At 40.5% G+C, this 23,038-nt stretch overlaps 1 protein-coding gene across 1 annotated transcript; it reads left to right on the top strand.

Moving 5' to 3' along the window:
* On the top strand, positions 421-22,116 carry MS4A13 (membrane spanning 4-domains A13). Its single transcript, XM_018059012.1, has 5 exons — positions 421-561; positions 3,881-3,937; positions 4,900-5,019; positions 17,779-17,874; positions 21,529-22,116. Exons 1-5 carry the CDS (start codon positions 433-435, stop codon positions 21,586-21,588), a joined length of 462 nt encoding a protein of 153 aa, XP_017914501.1. The 5' UTR covers positions 421-432; the 3' UTR covers positions 21,589-22,116.

The following is a 23,038-nucleotide window of genomic DNA, read 5'->3' as shown; positions in this document are numbered from 1 at the left end:
GGTATTCTTTGTATCTCTGTGTTGACTCTATCTCATCTCAGCATGCTCGTGAACAAGATCCATATCAAGTGTGCCTTGAATGAAAAGAAGTACCCTCAGTATTCTCCCGACATGTCATTAGTTGATAGAGAGGATAGCCAGCAGCAGAGTCAGATTGTCAACTTTCTTATGGGAGAATTCACCAGGATTTCTATTGAACAGTCTGATGCTCCAAGTGTGGCTCATTTCTCTTGGGTAAACCTCAGTACTTCCTGGTCAGGGCCCTCTTTTCAGACTAACCAATCCAGGAATTTCATGGTTACGTGCATTTCTATTATACTACCATCTTTTGTAAAGACTTTGCATTTTTTTATGGTTAACGCTTGTTGGAATTGTTATACGTCACATGGTTTCAGCACTAACAGCGTTCTCTCCCCTTAGGCTATCCAGATCATGATCGGCACCTTCTGTGTTTTCATGTGGTATCTTGTGTTGATTTTGTATATGGGACAAATTAAAGGCGTCTTTGGGACATACGAACCGATAACTTATAAAACAGGATGTTTTTTATGGGGAATTATTGTGAGTAGAACACATTTTTTTAATTTAATCATTCAGTAAATAGTATTCATGCCACTAGTAGAACATAGGAAGAGTTTCTGAAATTTTCAGGAGAGTTAAGTAACCAAATTCCACATTGATAATTCAAAGTGAGATGCCTTTCTTTAAACAACGGTTTATCGAGCACGTTTAACTTGCCAGCGCTGTTATAAGAGACACTGATACAGGGCCGAATGCATGATGACAGCCACAGGCTGGGCTGTCCTTAGGTATGGTGACGTGTCTGTACGGTTACAGAACTGCAAGCGTAATCTCCATCAGCACGGTTAATTTCCACGTTAAGGTCTTTGCCTTAGGGCCCTCATACGATGAGTCTATATTCACACAGTTTTTAAATCTGTCCTCACCTGCGCTCTTCTGCGGCTTCTTATAGCCGTAAAGAAGTAGGAAGGTCTGGAGAGTGTGACATCCTGGAAGTCAAGTAAACAAAGAAGGGGGAGGACCAAGTATATTAATTCTGCCATGTTGTCAAATCAGAGAAGGGCTGAGAATTGACCATTGGAGTTAGCGATGTGAAGGCCAATGGTAAGCTTGACAAATAGTTTCAGTGGGGGGTGGGGCAAGAGCCTGACTGGAATTGGTGTAGGAAATAATGAAAGGAGAGGAATTAGAGACAGCAAATACAGACAATTTGTTTAAGGGTTTTGGTGTAATGTGGTGTACAAGTGATGAGGCTGCTGAGGGAAGCTTGAGTCGGGAGAGGGTTAGCTTTTTGTTTCAGTAAGATGCTCCATGTCTTTTGTTGAGGGGACTGAACCAGAAGAAGCTGATGAGACATGAGACAAGTGATGGAGGAGGGTATTAGAATCATGGGCGTAGACGCAAGCAATGAACGCCTTTCAACACACAAACAGGGGCTTGGCTCTCCTCTAGCAGTGGTTCTCAGCTAGAGGTGATGTTTCCCCTTAGAGGACATTTGGTGGTAACATTTTCAGTTTTCATAGCTAAGGGCTATACATCCAGTGGTCAAATCAAGGATGCTGCTGAACATCCTATAATGCAAAGGACAGCCCCCAACAAAGGATTATCCACCTTTAATGCAAATAGTGTCAAGGCAGGTAACAGGAAGGAAGGTAGAGGAACAGAGAGAATGTGCAACTTTCAGGCCACTGGGTATTGGGAGCTTGTGGAACTTCCCTTCTGATGGCCTCAACTGTTTCAGTAAACTAGAAAGCAGGATCCTGCTCTGAGAGTGTGAATGGAGAATGGATTGGTTGCTTGATGTGAGAGAAAAGAATGAGGAAATGGTCACCTAGGAAAAATGAGAGTGTGCATGGATTGTGGAAAAGCAGTGTGACTTTCATGCAGCATTAAAGACTCGAGCTTTTGGAACATGGTTGCGTAGTGAGATGCCTCAAGACAGTTATGTGCACCTGTCTCAGGCCATGCTCAGCTGCACGGGTGCAGGCCTGGAAGAAGGAGAACGTTTAATCAAGATTTTGGCCTGTCTACACAACTGTGATCAAGAAAGGGGCAGAGGAGTTGCGAATGTGAAAAAGCGAGCGGTTTTAATAGCTGGTCATAGAGTTTAAACCGGTAAAGGAGAGAATATAGCAAAGAAGTAAGGGGCTCAGATTATAGATCCACACGGGGTCAGCGGGTTATTAGAGGTGTAAAATTATTATAAAACTGAGTTGGTGGACAAAGTGGGATAATTAACATGGAGACTTGAGAGGTATTACTATTCTCAGGTGGCGCTAGTGGTAAAGAATTCGCCTGCCAATGTAAGAGGTGCGGGTTGGACCACTGGGTTGGGAAGATCCCCTGGAGGAGGGCATGGCAACTCACTCCAGTATTCTTGGGTTCTTCTGGAGAATCCCTATGGACAAAGGAGCCTAGTGGGCTGCAGTCCATGGGGTCGCAAAGAGCTGGACACGACTGAGTGACTAAGCACGCAGAAAGAACAGTGACCGAGGTAGGGGGTCAGTAGATGACGTCAATCAGAGGGGACAGTGGGTGATGGCATCTGGTGACATCTGATTCAAAGCTGGAGGAGAGAGCGTGGTTGGAAGGAACAAGGGAACCACTTACCCATGCTTAGAACCAATGGTAGAGGGCAGTAGGAGGTCAGATGCCGCCATTTGCTAGCGCTGTAAAGGAGCAAGACACCTGTAGGAGAGCCTCTGCTTTTGTATGTTGGCTTACAGATGTCAAAGCATTGCCTTGGAAAACAACAGGAGAAAAATAGTGAATTTGCGGGTAAAATTCAGAGAAATGATTGCTGTCCTTCAGTGTTGCTAATCATCATGTTATTAAGTTATCTAAAATTATTAAATAATTGTTAAATATTAATATATTAAGTTATCTAAAATTTCCATTAAATATAATTTAATTCAAAGTTTCTCATTTAGGTCGTAAACTTTGAAAGGGCTTTCGTAAAGCACACAGTTTGGTCATCTAGTTAGCACTAGTTTAAAATTCACAGGGCGTTTTCACTTTGCATTCTGAACTAGCTGTCACCTGCACTTTGCCTCCTTGGAAACCGCAGTTCTGCTACAGGAAGCAGTGCTGAGCATGTCCACTCAGGTGATCCTCCAGTAGCTCGTGGACCTCGAGTGTGGCCTTCCTGTATGTGGGGTGTAGTAGGAGTGCTGCTTTCCTACAAATCAGCCTTTACCTTAGATCTTTGTCAAAGCCATTAAAGCAGATAAGACAAAAGGAGTATTTCAAAGGGATTGTGCAGCCCACTTTCAAACAATATGGCATAGCTTTACACTTCTGGGAAGTAGACAAAGTAGCGTGGTATGAAATAATGGAACTTCCTTCTATAAAATAAAGGCAAAAATAGCAATCACGTCTGTTAGCTTAATAATGGCTACAGTCTCAATTAAGAGAGATATTTTGTACAAACACAAGTTGGAATGTAGATTCATGGACTACTTTTTCATATCTGGATATATACACAGTAATTATAATCAGTAATAGCATCTCAGTCAGAAGTATAGCATTAGACGTAAGAATTGAGTTTCGGAAGCATGTGCAGATACAAGCGAATTTGGTCCCTGATTCAGGACCGTCTAAACCATCTTCGGCATATTCTACATGCCACTGTCTGAGTCACACACTGTCCCTTACATGTTTCTATTATTAGTGACCCTACTGTTATCTTCATTACTATAGATGTAAATTTGTCCTAACCCCTTCTACTGAAACTTCTTTATATTATTCTACTCTGACTATTCTAAAAATAATTGACTTAGAAGAGGGAATTGTTTAAAATATATTTTAAGTTGATGAGCATTGTCAATGAGTATTTATAAATATATGTTTTTATATTCAGTTTATCATTTCAGGAATCTCCATAATAAGGGCAACAAGGCATCCGTCTCAGCGCCAGGTAAGTTAAAATGTTTAGTGTACCCTAGAAATCACTTGGCACAAAGCTAAGTAGGTTTTAATGAAAACATAGTGGGCATCTGAACAAAAAAGGAATCTACCCTATCTGTAAAATAAATGAAGGAGTTAGACGAGAATCTAGGAGCATATAATTTAATGTAGACAGATATGCTATATCAGGGTCATATTATATAAAGGTTTCTAAGTATAGAGGTCTTTTGTTTTTTTGGTTTGGTGTTATACCTTTTTTTAACCTTATATGAATTTTACTGTTAGAAAAAAATTTAATAGGACTCAATGAGTTTATAAATAGACATAATACTGTTATAAAACTTCACTTTCCTAACTCTAATTTGGGAACACAATTGTGCCTTGTAACAAAATAGAAAATCTGTTCAAAATAAAGATCCATCTATATTATAGGTAGAAAGATATTGGGAAGGAAAATAATCTTGGAATCTCAGAGCTAAAAGATACCTTAGAGATGAATTAGTCTGCTCTTGTGATTGTAGAGATGAAAAACTAATATCCAAAGATGTTGATGGATTTCCCTAGAGAATTAAAACCCTGGATTAAAGTTAATTGAATCCTATTCAGCCTGTTTCTACAAGCAGTCATTTTCCATCTTTTTTCTCTTTGTGATGTGGAACTCCTTTTGTTCAAATCATAAATTATAAGGCTTTCTTCCAAATGACTCAGAAGATTGTGAAATATAATATTTTTGAGCCCAAATGGAAGATTTATACTTATTGGTATGAAGATGTTTTGATATTTACTCCAAATTAATCAGGTTTCATATAAACCAGAGAAGGGTTTCACGCTAATGGCAAGCATACCAACACTTCTAAAGCTGCAGAAGCTAGATCAAAGTTTCAACTAGATTTCCTTTTTCAGTAATAGAAACTTATTGAACAATATCATTTATTCTGAGTATAATAAATTCACTCTATATCTTCTTTTTAGCTTACCTGTGCTATGCTTATGAACATCTTATGCATAATTGTCGCAATTATTTCAGTGATTCTAACAGTAGTTGAGTTGTCTACTTTTGAGTCTGTGTCATACAGGAATTATGGACAAGCGGTAAGTAACCAATTCTGTGGGAACATCTTACTTTCAAAATTATTCTTTTCGGAGGTTTTAAAACCTTAGAAGGTAAAATAAAGCTTTAATTCATATCCATGAAATTCTTTGATTTAGTAGTAAGCTCTCAACTGAAAGTTTTAATTAAAAAATTACTCTTAACATAATTTTTTGTAAATACTAATAGGATGTTTGAATTCCTGACATGCCCAATGAAAATTAAGTAAAAATCTTAAGACTTAAGTGATACACATACACCCACACACATACACACACATTAGGATTATCCTCTTAGAGAAAGAAAAGTATAATCCAAGACTTAAAACCGTTCCCAAAATCAGCAAAAGAATTCTGCTATTGATGCATATGGTTGGAATTGTGTAAAGCTACTCATTTCTAGTTTAATGTAGATATTTTCATTTATAGCCTGTTTTTTGTATCTCACATGAAGTTTACTTTAGGCCCTCAAATGCCAAATGTGCATGAATCTGCATTGCTTCCATTTAATTAACTGTCTAATCATATACTTTGTACTAGAGAAATAACCATATTTCTAAGATAGTAACATCTCCAATAAATGTGAATATCTTTACTGATACTATAATAGATTTATTTCAGTTGTGTTGACTTTGGATTCAGAATCACAGAGTATTAGTGCTGCAAAAGACTTTAGTAATATAGCAATTTACTATATTATAGCAATATTCCATTTAAGATGAGAACAGTTTGGAGTGGAGCTCCTCTTTGTTATTTAACAACAGAACAAAACAAATAACAATTTGGAAATCTTAATTTAAGATAATCTGAGTAGAAGGGTCATTACGGATAAGGGATAAACGTCCTCCTCCCCTATATACCCTCTCTCCATACCTGCAGTATATCGTAGAGGAAGGATGGAGGAATCAGATGAAAGAATCCACACATGGAATACAAAAGTCTAGAAGACAATAAGATAGGGAGAGGAGACACAGTAATACCTCCAAATAGATTGTCAGTCATGAATGAGGTATTGATTTAAATAAGCATGCATTAGATTTCCCCTGTAAACTATAAGAAAATTTCCATTGGCCCTGGAAATTCAAATCTATCAATCTTCCATTATAACTTCAGGGGCAGAGATGGGGGAGGGATAGAATTAGTAAGTACAGAATTGTTTCAAGTTATTTCAACTTACCCCTCTTACTCATAAGCTTATAATCTTAGTTCAAGATATGGCATAATTGCCAAGACTTTGAGAATCCACCTTCAATACTGGAGACCTGGGTTCAATCCCTGGGTTGGGAAGATTCCCTAGAGAAGGGAACGGCTATCCACTCCAGTATTCTCGCCTGGAGAATTCCGTGGACTGTATAGTCCATTGGGTTGAAAAGAGTCAGACACTACTGAGTGACTTTCACTCACTAACTCACTCACTACCTTTTGCAAACAGTATTACAAACCGTTGTATACCAAACTTATCTGACATGAACTCAATACTAATGATCAGTTTCACAATCTCCCAAACATAAAAATTTCAATTTTATTTGCTGTGATTAATTGTACAAAATCAACTTATATACAGTATCTTTTCCTAGAGGCATTATAAAATTATATACCTACATTTTCTATCTTTTTTTGCCTTTTCATACTGTTCATGGGGTTCTCAAGGCAAGAATACTGAAGTGGTTTGCCATTCCCTTCTCCAGTGGACCACATTCTGTCAGACCTCTCCACCATGACCCGCCCATCCTGGGTGGCCCCACACGGCATGGCTTAGTTTCATTGAGTTAGACAAGGCTGTGGTCCATGTGATCAGACTGGCTAGTTGTCTGTGATTGGGGTTTCAGTCTGTCTGCCCTCTAATCCCTCTCTCAGCGCCTACCATCTTAGTTGGGTTTCTCTTACCTTGGACGTGGGGTATCTCTTCACAGCTGCTCCAGCAAAGCGCAGCCCCTGCTCCTTACCTTGGAAGTGGGGTAGCTCCTCTCAGCCGCTGCCCCTGACATTGGACGTGAACTAGCTTCTGTAGGCCGCTCCTGCACCGTCGCAGCCGCTGATCCACAGCAACCAGTTGTGATGGGACTGGTGATGGAAGCAAGTTCCGATGCTGTAAAGAGCACAGGAACCTGGAATGTTGGGTCCACAAATCAGGGCAAATTGGAAGCGGTCAAACAGGAGATGGCAAGAGTGAACATCGACATTCTAGGAATCAGCAAACTAAGATGGACTGGAATGGGTGAACTTAACTCTGATGACTATTATATCTACTACTGCGGGCAGGAATCCCTTAGAAGAAATGGAGTAGCCAACCTAGTCAACAAAAGAGTCCAAAATGCAGTACTTGGATGCAGTCTCAAAAATGACAGAATGATCTTTGTTTGTTTCCAAGGAAAACCATTCAGTATCACGGTAATCCAAGTCTATGCCCTGACCAGTAACTCTGAAAAAGCTGAAGTTGAGCAGTTTTCTGAAGACCTACAAGACCTTTTAGAACTAACACCCAAAAGAGATGTCCTTTTCATTATAGGGGACTGGAATGCAAAAGTAGGAAGTCAGGAAACACCTGGAGTAACAGGCAAATTTAGCCTTGGAGTACAAAGTGAAGCAGGGCAAAGGCTAATAGAGTTTTGCCAAGAGAACGCACTGGTCATAGCAAACACCCTCTTCCAACAACACAAGAGAAGACTCTACACTGGACATCACCAGATGGTCAACACCGAAATCAGATTGATTATATTCTTTGCAGCCGAAGATGGAGAAGCTCTATACAGTCAGCAAAAACAAGACTGGGAGCAGACTGTGGCTCAGATCATGAGCTCCTTATTGCCAAATTCAGACTGAAATTGAAGAAAGTGGAGTAAACCACTAGACCATTCAGGTATGACCTAAATCAAATCCCTTATGACTATACAGTAGAAATGAGAAATAGATTTAAGGGACTAGATCTGATAGACAGAGTGCCTGATGAACTATGGTTGGAGGTTGGTGACATTGTACAGGAGACAGGAATCAAGACCATTCCCCAGAAAAAGCAATGTGAAAAAGCAAAATGGTTGTCTGAGGAGGCCTTACAAATAGCTGTGAAAAGAAGGGAAGCAAAAAGCAAAGGAGAAAAGGAAAGATATACCCATTTGAATGAAGAGTTCCAAAAAATAGCAAGGAGAGATAAGAAAGTCTTCCTTAGCCATCAATGCAAAGAAATAGAGTAAAGCAATAGAATGGTAAAGATTAGAGATCGCTTCAAGAAAATTAGAGATTCCAAGGGAACATTTCATGCAAAAATGGGCTCAATAAAGGACAGAAATGGTATGGGCTTAACAGAAGCAAAAGAGATTAAGAACAGGTGGCAAGAATACAGAGAAGAACTATACAAAAAAGATCTTCATGACCCAGATAATCACGATGGTGTGATCACTCACACTCACCTGGACTGTGAAGTCAAGTGGGCCATAGGAAGCATCACTATGAACAAAGGTAGTTGACGTGATAGAATTCCAGTTGAGCTGTTTCAAATCCTAAAAGATGGTGCTGTGAAAGTGCTGCACTCAATATGCCAGCAAATTTGGAAAACTCAGCAGTGGCCACAGGACTGGAAAAGGTCACTTTTCATTCCAGTCCCTAAGAAAGGCAATGCCAAAGAATGCTCAAACTACCGCACAATTGCACTCATCTCACACGCTAGTAAAGTAATGCTCAAAATTCTCCAAGCCAGGCTTTAGCAGTACGTGAACCGCGAACTATCAGATGTTCAAGCTGGTTTTAGAAAAGGCAGAGGAACCAGAGATCAAATTTCCAACATCCGCTGGATCACTGAAAAAGCAAGAGAGTTCCAGAAAAACATCTATTTATGCTTTATTGACTATGCCAGAGCCTTTGACTGTGTGGATCACAATAAACTGTGGAAAATTCTGAAAGAAATGGGAATACCAGACCACCTGACCTGTCTCTTGAGAAACCTGTATGCAGGTCAGGAAGCAACAGTTAGAACTGGACATGGAACAACAGACTGGTTTCAAATAAGAAAAAGAGTATGTCAAGGCTGTATATTGTCATCCTGCTTATTTAACTTATGTGCAGAGTACATTATGAGAAATGCTGGGCTGGAGGAAGCACAAGCTGGGATCAAGATTGCCGGGAGGAATATCAGTAACCTCAGATATGCAGATGACACCACCCTTATGGTAGAAAGTGAAGAGGAACTAAAAAGCCTTTTGATGAAAGTAAAGGAGGAGAGTGAAAAAGCTGGCTTAAAGCTCAACATTCAGAAAATGAAGATCATGGCATCCAGTCCCATCACTCCATGGGAAGTAGATGGAGAAACAGTGGAAACAGTGTCAGACTTTATTTTTTTGGGCTCCAAAATCACTGCAGATGGTGACTGCAGCCAGGAAATTAAAAGACGCTTACTCCTTGGAAGGAAAGTTATGACCAACCTAGATAGCATATTCAAAAGCAGAGACATTACTTTGCCGACTAAGGTCCGTCTAGTCAAGGCTATGGTTTTTCCAGTGGTCATGTATGGATGTGAGAGTTGGACTGTGAAGAAAGCTGAGTGCTGAAGAATTGATGCTTTTGAACTGTGGTGTTGGAGAAGACTCTTGTGAGTCCCTTGGACTGCAAGGAGATCCAACCAGTCCATCCTAAGGGAAATCAGTCCTGGGTGTTCATTGGAAGAACTGATGCTGAAGCTGAAACTCCAATACTTTGGCCACCTGATGGGAAGAGCTGACTCATTGGAAAAGACCCTGATGCTGGGAGGGATTTGAGGCAGGAGGAGAAGGGGACGACAGAGCACGAGATGGTTGGATGGCATCACTGATTCAATGGACACGGGTTTGGGTAGACTCCAGAAGTTGGTGATGGACAGGGATGCCTGGCGTGCTGCGATTCATGGGGTCGCAAAGAGTCGGACACAACTGAGTGACTGAACTGAACTGACCTGAACTGAACAGTTTCTAAGGGTGCCAATATTTCACAAGATTTTCTAAATGCCAGCTTTTCTAACATAAACTAGTGGCTTGACTAAATTCACTAACTGAACAAGTCATCAGTGTTCTCATGTAGGTTCAGCTGTCCCCGAAAGTTCATGCCTCTGAAAAATACTTCTCATACAATAAATCCAAAACCAATAAACTGCCTTTATTCAGACAGTACCTTTCATACTCACTGTGTGTAACCCCTTGAACAAGTTTATCTTCCCTCTTCCTGGTATAAGTGGAGAAAATCCTATCACATATCTGTTAGTTAACTGCTCTGTCTCCCCCAAATGCCCAGCTTGTTGTTCTAACATCCTAATGACTTTTCTACTTGAATTTGTTTCTGTTGCCATCATCTCAAGCTCTGCATACATAAAATAGAAAATATTTGCTTCCTCAAAAATACTGTATTGCGAGACTCCCTTATTTCAGTATCCTAGTCTCAAAACCTTGAACTAAACCTCACCCTTAGCTTTTTACTGTCTTCCCAGTTACCAACTACTGCATATCATTTAGTTAAATTTTTACTAATTAAGGATCACTTGGTTGAGACAAGAAATACAACCCAAATTGACTTCCAGAAAAAGGGGCACATACTGACTTAAGCTGAATTTAGAGGCTTAAATCATATGTTGAGAACTCAGTCATGCTTCCTGTTATTTTTCTCAGATATACAACTTTCCACTTTTAGGAGAAGACTTTGTCTGAAATTGAGGAGTGAGGGCAAAATTCCTTTCTACAGTCTTGCCAGGCCGCAAGTGATTTCCAGCTAAAGTGCCATGACTATCTTTCTGTCAATAAAGTTAAATGAGAATTCTTTACTTTGCTATTTCAAACCCACTATAGCCTTTTCTTTATTTTCTTGTTAATATCATCTTGAATGAACACTTTATTTCTGTTAAACTTGTTTTATAATTTTTTCAAAAAATGTTATGTTCATTCTTGCACTCAGTTTTTTGCTCACATTATCAAACTGTAGGTCATATATAGTTTGGGTTTATTTTTTAATGTCTCCATTGATTAATTATTTTTGTCCCAATTTATGTTATTAAATTCTGTCTTAAACAAAATAGGTTATAGAGAAACAAGTAAATCAGAGCTGCCTGGACTATTATTGCTTTCCTCCTTCAGATTTCTTAGTCCTTATTTCAAATGTCCTACTTCTTTATGAAGCCTTCCTAGATGTGAATGACTTAAAGATGAGTCTCCTATCCTCTGTAATTATTGAGCAAGTTTTTAATCCATTTTGACATCTTTAACCTTATCATATATAACCTTATATTATCCTTCTGCATTTTCTACTGGAATATAAACCGAGAAATCAGGAACTTCGTCATTTCATTCTCACCATCTAATGGCTACCACCCAATAATTTCTTGCATATAAAAGGTAGTAAATAAACCCAGAAAAAGAGAAGGGGAAAGGTGAAGGAATTGAAAGAGAGAATTGTGATGTTATTTCATCTAGATCAGTATTTCATTCGTGTCTTTCCACAGCCAGCACGAGCACTACGTTTGCTTTCAGGCTTAGTACCAAATCATTCATCCTCATATGTAGTTGGAAGTATCTTTCCAGTAGCAACGAAAGGGATCTGCTGTGTTTATCTCAGAAATCACAACCACCTTATACTTCTAAGTAAAATGTTCTCTTTTTGAATTTACTCATTCTTCTATCTATGGGAAAGACTGAAGGCAGGAGGAGAAGGGATGTCAGTGGATGAGATGGTTGGATGGCATCACTGACTCGATGGACATGAGTGTGAGCAAGGTCTTGGAGTTGTTGATGGACAGGGAAGCCTGGCATGCTGCAGTCCATGGGGTTGCAAAGAGTCAGACACGACTGAGCAGCTGAACTGAACTGAACTGATTCTTCTGTCTGATACTCTGGCAATTTCTATGTGAGATTTTTACACATGTAAATTTAAGTATTTGTAATAATAGCTGTTTTAATGATGAGAATTGCTTGGTGTTCAATAAAATCTCTTGGTAAACTTCTTATCATTGGAGACATGAGCCAAATCTTGTTGACTGATGCGTTTGGATAGTGAGCTATACCAGAGACTGTGGTGAATAGAATGAAAATGAAGAGTTGCAAGAATTGAGACAAGACTGCTGAGTGACGAAGATCAAGAATTAAAGCTGTAGATAACTAACTGGGGGAATGGAAGCTAGGAAAGAGAAGCAGAGGCACAGGAGTAGGAATGCCTAGGGAGATCGAACAGTGAAAGAAGCTTATCCATTCGTCTAGTTCCCATCTTCTCCTTGACTGTCATGTTAGGAGCTCCTTCTAAGAACACATCTGCACCTACTAAGGGTAATAATGCAGGTAAAGTCACTGCATCCACTAGGCTTTTCTGTGACTTGAGCAAAGCGCCAGTCTCGTGCTCCCTGTCTGCTGCTTCAGGTTGGCCCGGATTCTTAGCTAAGAGAACTAACTACACAGGACTGAGCACTTTTTTGGTGCTGTGACTTGGCTCAAGACTGGACCTCACAGCAGATCTCTGTCATCCCTACACATTTAAACATAGTTTTCAAGATCTTTTAGGCATCTTAAAACTTTAAACTTGAAGGAGAAAAGACGGCAGAGGAGAAGGAACTTGAGCTCACCTCCTCTCAAAAGCACACCAAAATCACAAAATCACTGCTGAACAACTGTGGATTAAAAAAAAGACTAGTGCCTACTAAAAGAGATACTCTGCATCCAAAGACGTACAGAAGAAACCTCAACTAGACACTAGGAGGGGCATACTCATGATGTAATCAGATCTCATGCCTCCAAGGTGAGCGGCCCACAGACTGGAGAATATATCACAAGTTCTCCACAGGAGTCAGAGCTCTAAGCCTCACATCAGGCTAACCAGCCTAGGGGTTGCATCAGGAGGAGGAGCCCTCAGAGTATTTGGCTTCCAAGCCCAGTAGGGCTGCTTACAGGAGCTTCACAGGACTGGGGAAAACATATCCCACTCTTGGGGGGAGCATGCAAGGCCTTGCAAGCACCAGGACCCAGGACAGAAGCAGCGACTTCATAGAAACCTGGGTCAGACCTACCTGCTGGTCTTAGCAGGTCTCCTAGGGAAGCAAGGAGTAGCTGTTCCCTCTGAGGTCGTAAAAGCGGGTGGCAGACAGCTCGGAGTATTCATCTGTATGAACTCTCCTTGAGGCAGACGTCTTGCTTGGGTCTTTAGCACCAAGACCTGGCCCCACTGAGCAGCCTGTAGGCTCCAGTTCTGGCATACCTCCAGCCAAATAGCTAAGTAGGCTGACACACAACCCCAGGCTTCCTAAAGACACTCTGAGCCCATAGCCCTTGGACACAGTCCTACACAGAGGGCCAAGACTTAGCTCCACCAACCAGTGGGTAGACACCAACTCATCCTGCCAGGGAGGCTGCGTGAGCCTGTAAACCAGCTTAACCCCCCAAAGGGCAGACACCAGAAGCAAGGAAACTGATTCCACAGCCTGGGGAAATGAGTCCACAAACAGATCAGAAACTACTTTGGGACCAGCTGGTCCCTTGCCCTTGGATGAGGAGAGAGGGATGTACTTCTGGGTTACATAATCTATCCCCTACAGAGGATCTCCAAGACTGAGGAATGGAACCTACCACATTTATAAAAATAAAAGAAGTTTAAACAAAATTAGACAGCAAAGGAACATGTTCCAGATGAAAAACAAAACCTCAGAAGAACGACTAAGTCAAGTGGAGATGGGCACTCTACCCAAGAAAGAACTCAAAATAACGATTGTAAAAATGATCCAAGAGCTCAGGAAAAGAAAGGATGCACAGAGGGGAAAGTTTTTAACAAAGAGTTAGAAAATACGAAGTGTTGAAGAATACAATAACTGAAATGAAAAATAATTAGAAGCAATCAAAAGCAAAATAAATGAGGCAAAACAATGGACCAGTGAGCTGGAAGACAGAGTAGTAGAAATCAGTGCCATAGAAAAGAAGAAAAAAGAATGAAAAAAAATGAGGACAGGTTAACATACCTCTGAGACATCAAATGCACCAACATTTGCATTATAGGGGTCCCATCGAAGAAAGAAAGGGCCTGAGAAAATACTTGAAGATATAAAAGCTGAAAACTTCCCTAAAATGGGAAAGAGAACTGTCACCCAAGACCAGGAAGGGCAGAGTCCCGAGGAGGAACATGCCAAGACACATAGTAATCAAATTGACGAAAAGTAAAGATAAACAGAAGATATTAAAAGCAACAAATTATACACAAGGGAATCCCCATAAAGCTATCAACTGAGCAGGACATGATATATTTAAAGTGATGAAAGGGAAAAACCTACAACCAGGAATTCTCTACCCAGCAAGCCTCATGTTAAGATTTGAGGATGGAGATATCAAAAACTTCACGGAAAACCAAAAGTAAAAGAACTCAACACCGCCAAACCAGTTTTACAACAAATGCTCAAGGAATCTGTCCAGGCAGAAAAGAAAAGTCCACAACTGGAAACAAGAAGATTACAAAATGGGAAAGTTCGTGGTGAAGGCAAACGTATAGGAAAGGTAGGAAACCATCCACACGCAAGTATGACACCAGAACCAGTAACTGAAGAGGAAGGAAGTGTCAGTGCAAATGAGGGGCGTCTAACATGCGCTGGGGATAGAGAGATCGGCACCTTCAACCACGTGTAATGTAAGTAGGGTAAATGACCCAAGCAAAAGAAATAGACTGGCCGAATGGATAAAAAAAAAGATCCCTATCTAAGCTGTCTATCAGAGACCCTCTGACCTGGAGACACATGCAGACTGCAAGTGAGAGGATAAAAAGGGGATTCCATGCAAATGGGTATCAAAAGAAAGCTGGAGTAGCCATACTTACATCAGTCAAAACAGACTTTGAAATAAAGACTATTCTAAGAGACAAGGACACTGCATAATGGTCAAGGGATCAATCCAAGAGGATATAATTGTAAATATATATGCACCCAGCGTAGAGCACCTCAGTGTATAGGAAAATGTAAACAGACATAAAAGGAGAAATTGACTGTAACACAATAGTAACGGGGGACTTAACACCCTACTGTCATCAGGGGACAGATCATCTAGACAGAAAACCAATAAGGAAACACAGGCTTTAAAATGACACATTAGGCCAGATGGACCTAACTGGTATTCATACAGTATTCCATCCAGAAGCAGGAGAATACACATTCTTGTCAAGTGCACATGGGATATTCTTCAGGAGAGATCGCATACTGGGACACAAAGCAAGCCTCAGTAAATTTAAGAAAACTCAAATCATGTCCATCAACCATCTATTCCAGCTATGAGGTTAGAAATAAGCTACAAGAAGAAACAGAACCGGACATGGAACAACAGACCAGTTAAAGTTTGGAAAGGAGTATGACAAGGCTGTGCATTGCCACCCTGCTTACCTAATGTACATGAAGAGCATGTCGTGTGAAATGCAGGCGGAATGAATCCCTAGCTGGAGTCGGGATTGCTGGGAGAAATATCAACAACCTCAGATATGCAGATGTCACCACTCTGATGGCAGAAAGTGGAGAGAAGCTAAAGAGCCTCCTGACGGAGGTGAAAGAGGAGGGTGACAAAGCTGGCTCAAAACTCAGCATTCAAAACACTAAGACTGTGGCGTCCAGTCCCATCAGTTCATGGCAAATAGAAGGGGAAAAGTGGAAGCACTGACAGACTCGATTGTCTGGGCTCCAGAATCCCTGCAGATGGTGACTGCAGCCATGAAATTAAAAGACGCTTGCTCTTGGAAGGAGAGTTAAGACAAATCGAGGCAGTATATTAAAAAGCAGAGACGTCACTTTGCTGACAAAGATCTGTACAGTTAAAGCTCTGGGTTTTCCGGTAGTCAGGTACAGATGTGAGAGTTGGACCATAAAGAACTTGAGAGTCTGTTGGACTGCACGGCAATCCAACCAGTCAATCCTAAAAGAAATCACCCCTGAATATTCATTGGAAGGACTGATGCTAAAGGTGAAGATCTGGTACTTTGGCCACCTGATGCAAAGAGCCAACTCTTTGGGAAGGGACCTTGTAGCTGGGAAAGATCGAAGGCACAAGGAAAGGGGATGCCAGAGGATGAGACGGTTAGATAGCATCACAGAACTCAGTGGACGTAAGTTTGAGCAAACTCTGGGAGAGAGTGAAGGACAGGGGAGCGTGGCATGCTGCAGTCCACGGGGTCACAGAGAGCCAGGCACGACTTAGACACTGAACAGCAACAAGGAAAATACTGCAAAACACAGACATGGCAGCTGAACAATACTTTGTTGAGCAACCGACAGATCACGGAGGAGATAAAAATGCCTGAGAGACAAATGAAAGCAGAACCAGGATAATCCAGAGACCTATGGGACAAGGCAAAAGCAGTCAAAGAGGGAAGCTCATCGTGGTACAGGGTTGCCTCAGGAAGTGAGAAAAGTCTCAGACAACTCACCTTATGCCTAAAGCAACTAGAGAAAGAAGAACAAACAAAACCCAAAGGTAGTGGAAGGGAGGGAATCAGAAACGTCAGAGCAGGAATAAGTGAAGCAGAGACTAGGACAGCAGTAGAAAAGGTCCGTGAAATGCAAAGCTAGTTCTTTGAAAATGTGAGCAAGATAATTGATAAAACTTTAGTCAGACACAGCAACAAAAAGGGAGAGGGCCCAAATCGATAAAGTTAGAAAAAAAGGGAAGTTACAGCCGACACCACAGACAGACAGAGGCCCACGGGTTGCCAGTTACTACGAGCAGCTATATGCCAACAAAATGGACAACCAAGAAGAAATGGACAAATACTTAGAAAGGCACAACCCGCCAAGACTGAAAGAAAAATAGAAAATACGAACAGACCAGTTAAAAGAACTGAAATCGATTCTGTGATTTTAAAACTTCCAATAAAAAAGTCCAAGACCAGACGACTTCACAGGTGAATTCTAACATTTAGAGAAGAGTTAACACCTAGTCCTCTGAAGCTATCACAAAAATTGCAGGGGAAGGAACACTTTCAAACTCATTCTATGAGGCCTCATCACCCTGACACCAAAACCAGACAAAGATACCACAGAAAAGAAAATTACAGGCCAGTATGACTGATGAAAATAGATGCAAAGACCCTCATCAAACTACTAGCAAACCAAATCCAACAATGCATTAAGCAGATCACACACCACGATCAAGTGGGATTTGTCCCAGGGATGCAAGGATTTCTGAATATCTGCAAATCAATCAGTGTGAGGCAGTCCATTTAAAAATTGAAGAGTAAAAATTGTATGTCCATCTCAAAGATGCAAATGAACTTATTTAAAAAACAGAAATAGACTTAGAGACATCAAAAACAAACTTAGAGTACCAGAGTACCAAAGGGAGGAGTGCAGGATAAATTAGGAGTTTGGGATTGGCATATATTCACTACTATATATAAAGCAGGTAACCAACAGGGAATTGTATGCATGTATGTACACCACTGTGTACACTGTGTATATATATATGTACACCACTTCCCAGGCGGTGCTGGTGCTAAAGAATCTGCCGGCCAGTGCAGGAGATCAGGAAGATCCCCTCGAGCAGGAAGTGGCAGCTGGCTCCAGTATACTTGCCTGGAAAATTCCATGGAGAGAGGAGCCTGGCAGGCTACAGTCCATGGAGCTGCATAGAGTTGGACACCACTGAGCACACACGTGTACATATATGCATACATATGTGTGTATAATTGAATCACTGCTGTACACCTGAAACTACCACTACACTGTGAATTAACTATACTTCAATCAAAATTTTTCCAAGTGTTTAAAAAGATAAGAATGCAAAATGTATCCCTATTTTCTGATTTCAGAAACTTGGGAGAGAAATTTCACGTGTCTTACTGAGCTTCTACTCACTGGAAGTGTCTATCGCATTCACATACACAATCTTCGGCTGCGTTGGTCTGGTAAGTGTTTCATTTAACTTGCTGGCAAAACTAGAGATGTAATTTCTAGTAAGTACACTTTATGAGGAGATAAATTGTTCTGATATATATAATGTTTGGTACTAATAAAATATAATATTTCACTATTTTTTTCTGTTTATAAAATTAGAAAAATAATACATGAAACAATATTAAAACAAAAATCAACAAGATCAAACCAGCCAATCCTAAAGGAAATCAGTTCTGAATACTCATTGGAAGGACCGATGCTGAGTCTGAAGCTCCAATACTCTGGCCACCTGATGCAAAGAGCTGACTCACTGGAAAAGACCCTGATGCTAGGAAAGATCGATGGCAGGAAGAGAAGGGGGTAACAGAGAAGGAGCTGGTTGGAGGGCATCGCTGACTCAGTGGACATGAGTTTGAGCAGCGGTGGTGAAGGACAGGGGATTCTGGCATGCTGCAGCCCATCGCGCCACACAGAGTCAGACACAACTCAGCAACTAAACAGCACAACAGAGGAGCGTTTACTTTAAACCTTAGAAAACCCTGGGCAAGAGCAGTGGGTGTCTGTGACAGTTCAACTCGTGGCAGCTCCAGTTCCTTCCAACTTGTCCCCTCAGCTCCAAGTTCCATTTTGAAGAAATTTACCCGGGTGAGTCAGACTGCGAGGACCAGCAGTCTCACTGCTGCAGAGGGCTGCTTTTGGAGTAGAGAAAAGAAATTTTTATGACTAAGGGTGTTATTAAAACGATGGTGACTTCACTTGCAAACTATCTGGAAAAGCCAGGCTGACACGTGGCCTGAGATTACACCACCGCTGGGGCAAGAGATTGACAGCCAGCCAGGCCTGAAGATGCACACTTCAGTGCAGTCGCTCAGTCCAACTCTCTGCGACCCCATGGACTGCAGCACGCCAGGCCTCCCTGTCCACCACCAACTCCCGGAGTTCGCTCAAACTCATGCCCATTGAGTCAGTGGTGCCATCCAACCATCTCATCCTCTGTTGTCCCCTTGTCTTCCCACCGTCAATCTTTCCCAGCATGAGGATCTTTTCAAATGAGTCAGCTCTTTGCATCAGGTGGCCAAAGTATTGAAGTTTGAGCTTCAGCATCTGTGCTTCCAATGAATACTCAGGACTGACATCCTTTCTGAAATGAAAAACCCAAGGGCAAATCTGAGTCAGCAGAAGACAAAATCTGCAAATGTGGCAGAACAGTATAGATCATCCAGTCTGAAGAAGTGAAAAAAAAGAAAAGTAAACAGCCTCAGAGGTTTGTGGGGGACCCCATCTACTGCACTCATATATGCATAATAAGGATACCAGAAAGGAGGAAATGAGGGGAAAATGGAAAAATAATGGCCCAAAATTTCCCATACTTGAGGAAAAATATTATTCTGTCCATCCAAGACACAGGTTCAGTTGGGCTGAGAAGATCCCCTGGAGAAGGAAATGGCAATCCATTACAATATTCTTGCCTGGAGAACCCCATGGACAGAGAAGCCTGGCGGGCTATAGTTCATAGGATTACAGAGTCAGACACAACTGAAGCAACTTAGCATGCATCCATCTAAGAGGCTCAGTGATCTCAGAATAAACACAGAGATGCACTCCTAGATTATTCAGAAATAAACTAATAAGAGAAAGTCTTGAAAGCAGCAAGAAAAAGTGACTTCATGCGCAGGGTAAGTGTAATCCATAATAAGATTAACTGCTAACTCGTCAAAAACAATGGAGGCTTAAAGTAGTAGAAAGCACATTACAGTGCTGGAAGGAGAAACGGTCAAGCATGAATTCTATATCCTTCAAAACTTTCCTTCACAAATGACTGTGAAGTAAAGACATTCAGATGAGCAATGGCTGAGAATGTGTGGCCAGCAGGACTTCCTTACGAGAAACAGCAAAGGAAGCTCTTCAGACTGAAAGGAAATAGTACCAGGTGGGACTCAAATACACACGGAGAAAGAGCACCAAGGAAGGTAATCATGCAGATAACTGTTTTAAAAATAGTCTAAATATGTCATTTGTTCTTTCTTAACTAACTTAAAAGGCAATCGCATAAACCACATTGAGTTCACCCAATTAATCCAAGGTCATCTCCTTATTTTAAGTTCGTGCTTATCACCAGCATTAATTCCATTTGCCCCAGCTACTCACTTGATAGCATGGAAGCAGCCGTGGACAGTGTTTGCATGAATAGGTGCGGCTTTGTGTCAGACTTTATAAAACAGGCAATGGCGCAGATTTGGTTCATGTGCCGCAGTCTGCCAACTGTTAGTCTGTAAATATATATCATTTCTTTTTTTATATGAAATTTTAAAAGAGGTAAGACTATAAAAGCAAGAATTACAACACTGTATCATCGGTTACACAACATACGCTCATGTCTGACACTTTGCGGCCCCATGGACTGTAGCCCTCCAGGCCTGTCTGTCCATGGGATTTTCCAGGCAAGAATATTGAAGTGGGTTGTCATTTCCGTCTCATGTCACGAATATAGACGTAATAGATGTGGCAATAGCAGCCCAAAGGAAGGGGAAGGAATGAAGCCACATTGGAGCAAAGGGTCAGTATTTTACTGGAATTAAATTAGCTTTCATCTGAAGCAGGCTGTGATAAGGTGAAATGCATACTGTGACCCCTGACCAACGACTGAGAAAATTCCCCAAGTTATAGTAAAATAAAATGGACAAGTAAAGGAGGACTATGAAACACGTGACGCATACAGAGAACACACAGCAAGCGGTCAGGCGTAAACCCAACCGTTCCAATAATAACATTAGAACAGAGCTGCAATGAGGTGTTAATTACCTAACAGAATGACTATTTCAGAGTACAGTTTTAAGTGATGGTAATGACTGTGTATAAAAGAAATTTCTCACTCCTAGTTGGAGTATAAATTACTGCAACAACTTTGAAAATCTTTGGGGCATTATTTACTGAAGATTAAGATATGCATACCCTATCAGTAACTTATTATGTACTCAACAGAAGTGTGGGCACACATATAGCAAGATAAACTTCTAGGGAAAAAAATAAACATAGATATATCAGTATTATTCATAATGGTCCTGAAGTGGAAATGCATTCAGTGAGTGGTGAATGTATTGAGAATAAAATTCTACATGGTGATTAACACGAGGAATAACTACACTTAGCACAGATCAATCTCACCTAATAATCTTGACTATTAAAAGGTAGATTCAAAAGAACGCATACTTTTTATTCTGCTCACAGAATATTTGAAATCGGACAACACTAACCCTAAACTATAATGTTTAGAGGGAGGGTGGAAGCTATTGGGAAAATTAGAAAGAAAAGAAAGCATGGATTACCTGTAAGTGAAAGGGGCACTACTTTCAGAGGAAAGGAGCAGGCAGTTATTGGGAATGTCAGGGCAGGGTGGCTTCTGCAGTGCTGGCATTTGTTGGTGTTGCAGAAGACCATGAACATTTTATTCTAAAAGTCTGGGAGCATACCAAAAGTTATATGCGATTCAGTAGCAATTAAGAGAGTGGGTTGAGATAGAGATGAAACCAAAAGAGGACAAATGGCACCTTAACATTTTGTTCTATAAACGTCACTATTGCTTGTATTTTTAAAAACTAAGTATTTACTATATGTATGATTTTAGGAATCATAATGTGATTTTTAAGATGTTAATTTTTTTTCAGTGTCGCAAAAAAGAAGATGCTCCTACAGCTGACACAGAGGAAGTTGAGGATGCTTTTTAGAAACCTTAGGAATGTGAGAATTTTCCTGGTGCTCTTACCTGATGTGGGCCTTAATGATATAACTGTGTAACAAAGCTGCTACAAAGTCCACAGATTTTGTGCAAAAGAAAATATGAAACAAGGTGAATTTTCCTTTTCAGTATTCAAGAAAATTCTTTGCACATATTTTTGTAGGCTCCAATTGGAAAGCTTTTTCCCCAATTAAATATACTATTCTCACAAGGAAAAATTTATTCTCTAGGTATGCTGAATAACTGTCATCTCTTCCTAATGGAGTTTTGTAAGAGACCATTTAAAAGTTTGCGATTGTTTCTATCGTGCAAGCTACACAGACTTGGACCATGATATTGTATAACTCTCACGGAAATTTCAAATAGCTTAAGATTCTGATTCTATGAGTAAAGGGTACATTTCAGTCTGAGTTCTACCTGAGCTAGCTACCTGAACAAAGTACAAATCAAAAGGCATCCAATTCAGCCCCTTCATGGACTGCTCCTCTCCTCATTAAAATTCCTTTCTGCCCTAAAAGTGTCTGCTGTCTTTCTTCTCTTTTGTTCCCCCTTGCTTCTTATTCTTGTCATTGCTTGGCTCGCCTGTTCAGTTGCTCTTCAAAGCAACAGGCTGCTCTTCCATACTAAGAAATACTCCCCAAGGATCTGTTGTGACTTCAGTCACCCTTCCTTCAAATGTGGGAAAGGACTTCAGAAAGCCTTGCTCAGCAGTCTTGATCATGCCAGTGAGTAGTGTAGCTCTCGTTTAAGTGCTGCTGGTGTTTATCTGTTTGTTTTCTACCTTGTCTCTCAAGCTTCATCAATTGTTATCTAATAATACAAAAGAAGATTTTGTTGTTCTAAGAATCTTAGTGCTTATCTTACACATTGAGTGATTACAATGTACCAACAAGTATATTAAACTTTGTAGTATCAAAAATTAATGAGGTGCCTCATCACAAAGAGTTTTTAAGGAAGGAAACAAACAGTTAAAAAGTCAATACTGTAGTGTGACACATGATTAACATAAGTATGAGAGAAACATAAGAAAAAAGACAATGATTCTTTTATTGGGAAATAGGAAGGAATAAAGTTGAAGAATGTGACCTCTGAGCAGAGGATTAATCATAGTTTACCGAGCAGATTGAAAGGTAACAGACATTTGAAAGGAAAAGATTAGTTCATGCGAAAAAAATGTGAAAAAGATCACAGCATATTCTAATAGCTAAAATAAAATGTATCATTAAAACATAGTGACAGGGAGAAATAGGTCAAGAGTAAAAGTTGGAAAAGTAGGAAGAGACCAGATGATAGAGTCAAATTATCAAAGATTTATGACTAACGTGTTGAAATATGTCTTGCAGATAGTGCAAAACCACTGAAGAGCTTTTAAGCAGGAAATAATAGGCTTGAAATTACACCTGAGAAAAAAGTAATAAATAGAGGGAAATGCATTAAAA

Source organism: Capra hircus, chromosome 15 (genome assembly GCF_001704415.2).
Source record: "Capra hircus breed San Clemente chromosome 15, ASM170441v1, whole genome shotgun sequence".
NCBI classification, from domain to species: domain Eukaryota; kingdom Metazoa; phylum Chordata; class Mammalia; order Artiodactyla; family Bovidae; genus Capra; species Capra hircus.
Note: the sequence above shows the minus strand (reverse complement) of the source record. Positions and strands in the feature narration are given on the sequence as shown.

Coding starts and splice junctions, on each gene's coding strand:
- MS4A13 (XM_018059012.1), top strand. CDS start 433: ATGATCGGCACCTTCTGTGTTTTCATGTGGTATCTTGTGTTGATTTTG. Junction 3,938..4,899: donor GGCATCCGTCTCAGCGCCAG/GTAAGTTAAAAT, acceptor TCTTCTTTTTAG/CTTACCTGTGCTATGCTTAT. Junction 17,875..21,528: donor TCTTCGGCTGCGTTGGTCTG/GTAAGTGTTTCA, acceptor ATTTTTTTTCAG/TGTCGCAAAAAAGAAGATGC.